This window comes from Corvus brachyrhynchos, unplaced genomic scaffold, assembly GCF_000691975.1.
Source record: "Corvus brachyrhynchos isolate BGI_N302 unplaced genomic scaffold, ASM69197v1 scaffold285, whole genome shotgun sequence".
Lineage (NCBI taxonomy): Eukaryota > Metazoa > Chordata > Aves > Passeriformes > Corvidae > Corvus > Corvus brachyrhynchos.
The window spans coordinates 211,553-213,672 of NW_008238323.1; the positions used below are offsets into that span (position 1 = coordinate 211,553).

A 2,120-nucleotide genomic window follows, 5' to 3' on the forward strand; every position below is an offset into this window, starting at 1 on the left:
GCTCCGCGGTGGCCTCCTCGGGATGGGCTGCAGCAGCTCCAGGTCCTTGTGCTGTTGTTCCCCAGGGCTGGGGCAGCTCTGCAGGTGGAGCCTCACCTGAGCGGGGCAGAGGGGCAGAATCCCCCTGCCCTGCTGCCCACGCTGGGGATCAGCCCAGGGCACGGGGGGTTCAGGGCTGGAGCAGGTTCAGCACATACCAAGCAAAATGGAAATGTTTTCACAGCAGTGCTGTCCCTTTCATTGTTGGTGTATAGTGCCCTTCATCTTTCAGCACAGGCTCCATGGCACTGGGTGCTTTAGCCCAGAGCATGAAGGGAGAGATGCTTTCTTCCCCAGTGAAATGTGAGGCAGCAAGGGTTGAACGCCAACAGGGAGAAAATGTGGTGAGACCTCTGCTCTGAAAATTAAATAACTACCCTGATAAGGAGATTGGTAACATCATTGAGGTAGCTGCCTGATGAATATTTAATATTTTTGCTACACAGGATAGTCAGCTAAAGCTTGTGTAATGTCACAGTATTACACATTGTGCAGGTAACTACTGCTGCCATGAAGTTGTTCACGATTCAGGCTATGATGTCTTCTGATGTCTGCTGTGAATTCTTAAATAGCTTTGCAATAATCTGTAGAAGATGGTTTCATTCAGCATGATATTGTGAGGTATCTTTTCACTTCAGAGCATGCACATGTGTCTGTCACACATCCTCAGAGCTTATAGATCCTTCACACTTGCAGGTCTTCACCTTCATCTGCCAGTTTCACATTCTGACTTTATGAAAATCTATATCCTGTTTATAGAACAGAATTAAAATGCTTGCAGAGTGTTCAAATTAAATAATGTTTGATGGCATGTGTTGATCTCAATACTGCTTTGTTTGCAAAAATAAAAGCAGAATCTGCAATTAGTTCAGTTCTTCAACTGAAGATAAATTATCTCTTTATGTGCAACTCAGTTGCAGAGAGCAAATGAAAATTGAAATTTGCATTACCTGTTTGACTTTCTGCCTTCTCCAGGCTTTTATTGCAACTTGTCTGAATTATCCCATAGAACTTCACTTAAAAAAATTAATAATTTCTAGTGGTTCCTGCTCAACTGTGTAACCCACATTTCCATGCTCACAGCATTTTCTGAATATAAATGAGCTTTCAGGTGACTTACAAACCTATTCTAAGTCTTCATTTGAATACAGACCAACCTATGTTTGAATAAGTGTAGTCTGCATGTGTTTTATGTGTTAATAAAAGGTATATATACACACACCACCCCCCTGCATGTTCCAGCTACATGGAGAGTGAGTACACATTGTGTTTATAATGTGTGGATATATTTTGTGTTCATTTACACTCACAGAATATCCCAAGTTGGGAGGGACCCACCAGGATCATCCATTCCAGCCCCTGGCCCTGCACACACACCCCAACAGTCCCAGCCTGGGCATCCCTGGCAGCGCTGTCCAAACGCTCCTGGAGCTCTGGCAGCCTCGGGGCCGTGCCCATTCCCTGGGGAGCCTGGGCAGTGCCCAGCACCCTCTGGGGGAAGAGCCTTTCCCTGATATCCAACCTAAACCTCCCTGGCACAGCTCCAGCCATTTCCTTGGGTCCTGTCCCTGTCATGGAGAGCAGAGGTCTCTGCTGCCTCTTCGCTTCCCCTTGTGAGGAAGTTGATTTAGACGTTTTAAAATTAATATCAAAACCTGCATCAAATCAGGCTCTCTGTGGTTCCTTAGGCCTCACAAGGAATCAGTGTCAGACCAGGGGTATAACTTGGCATCCTGAGTTGCTGTCTGTTGAGCAGTGATGAGCTGGGAGCCTCCATTCACCACACACCTCCGGACCTGCTTATTGTTTTGAGACTTTTTTTTAAAAACTCTTATGTTGCCTTCCAGAAACCGATGTGAAGAATATCGCATACACTGTAAAAAAAGGGGTGAGAAGGAGCTGAGTGACTGCCAGCTGGCCCAGCATACTCTGAAGGAGATGCTGAAAAAGGAAGAGAAGATGCAGGAGCAGAAGTTGGAAGAGATTTGTGAGAAGGAACTGTTGGCTAAGGATCAGGAAGCAGAGCTGAAGGCACAGGAAGTGGCAGCGCGGATCCGGGAAATGCTGGGTGGGGGCTGAGA

At 46.4% G+C, this 2,120-nt stretch overlaps 1 protein-coding gene across 1 annotated transcript in view; it reads left to right on the forward strand.

Moving 5' to 3' along the window:
- CFAP53 (cilia and flagella associated protein 53) overlaps nucleotides 1–2,120 on the forward strand; it is a 21,134-nt gene that overhangs the window by 12,054 nt on the left and 6,960 nt on the right. Inside the window, exon 4 of the mRNA XM_017734338.1 lies at nucleotides 1,887–2,113. Coding sequence (XP_017589827.1) covers nucleotides 1,887–2,113 — 227 coding nt within the window. The remainder of the gene's footprint in view (nucleotides 1–1,886; nucleotides 2,114–2,120) is intronic.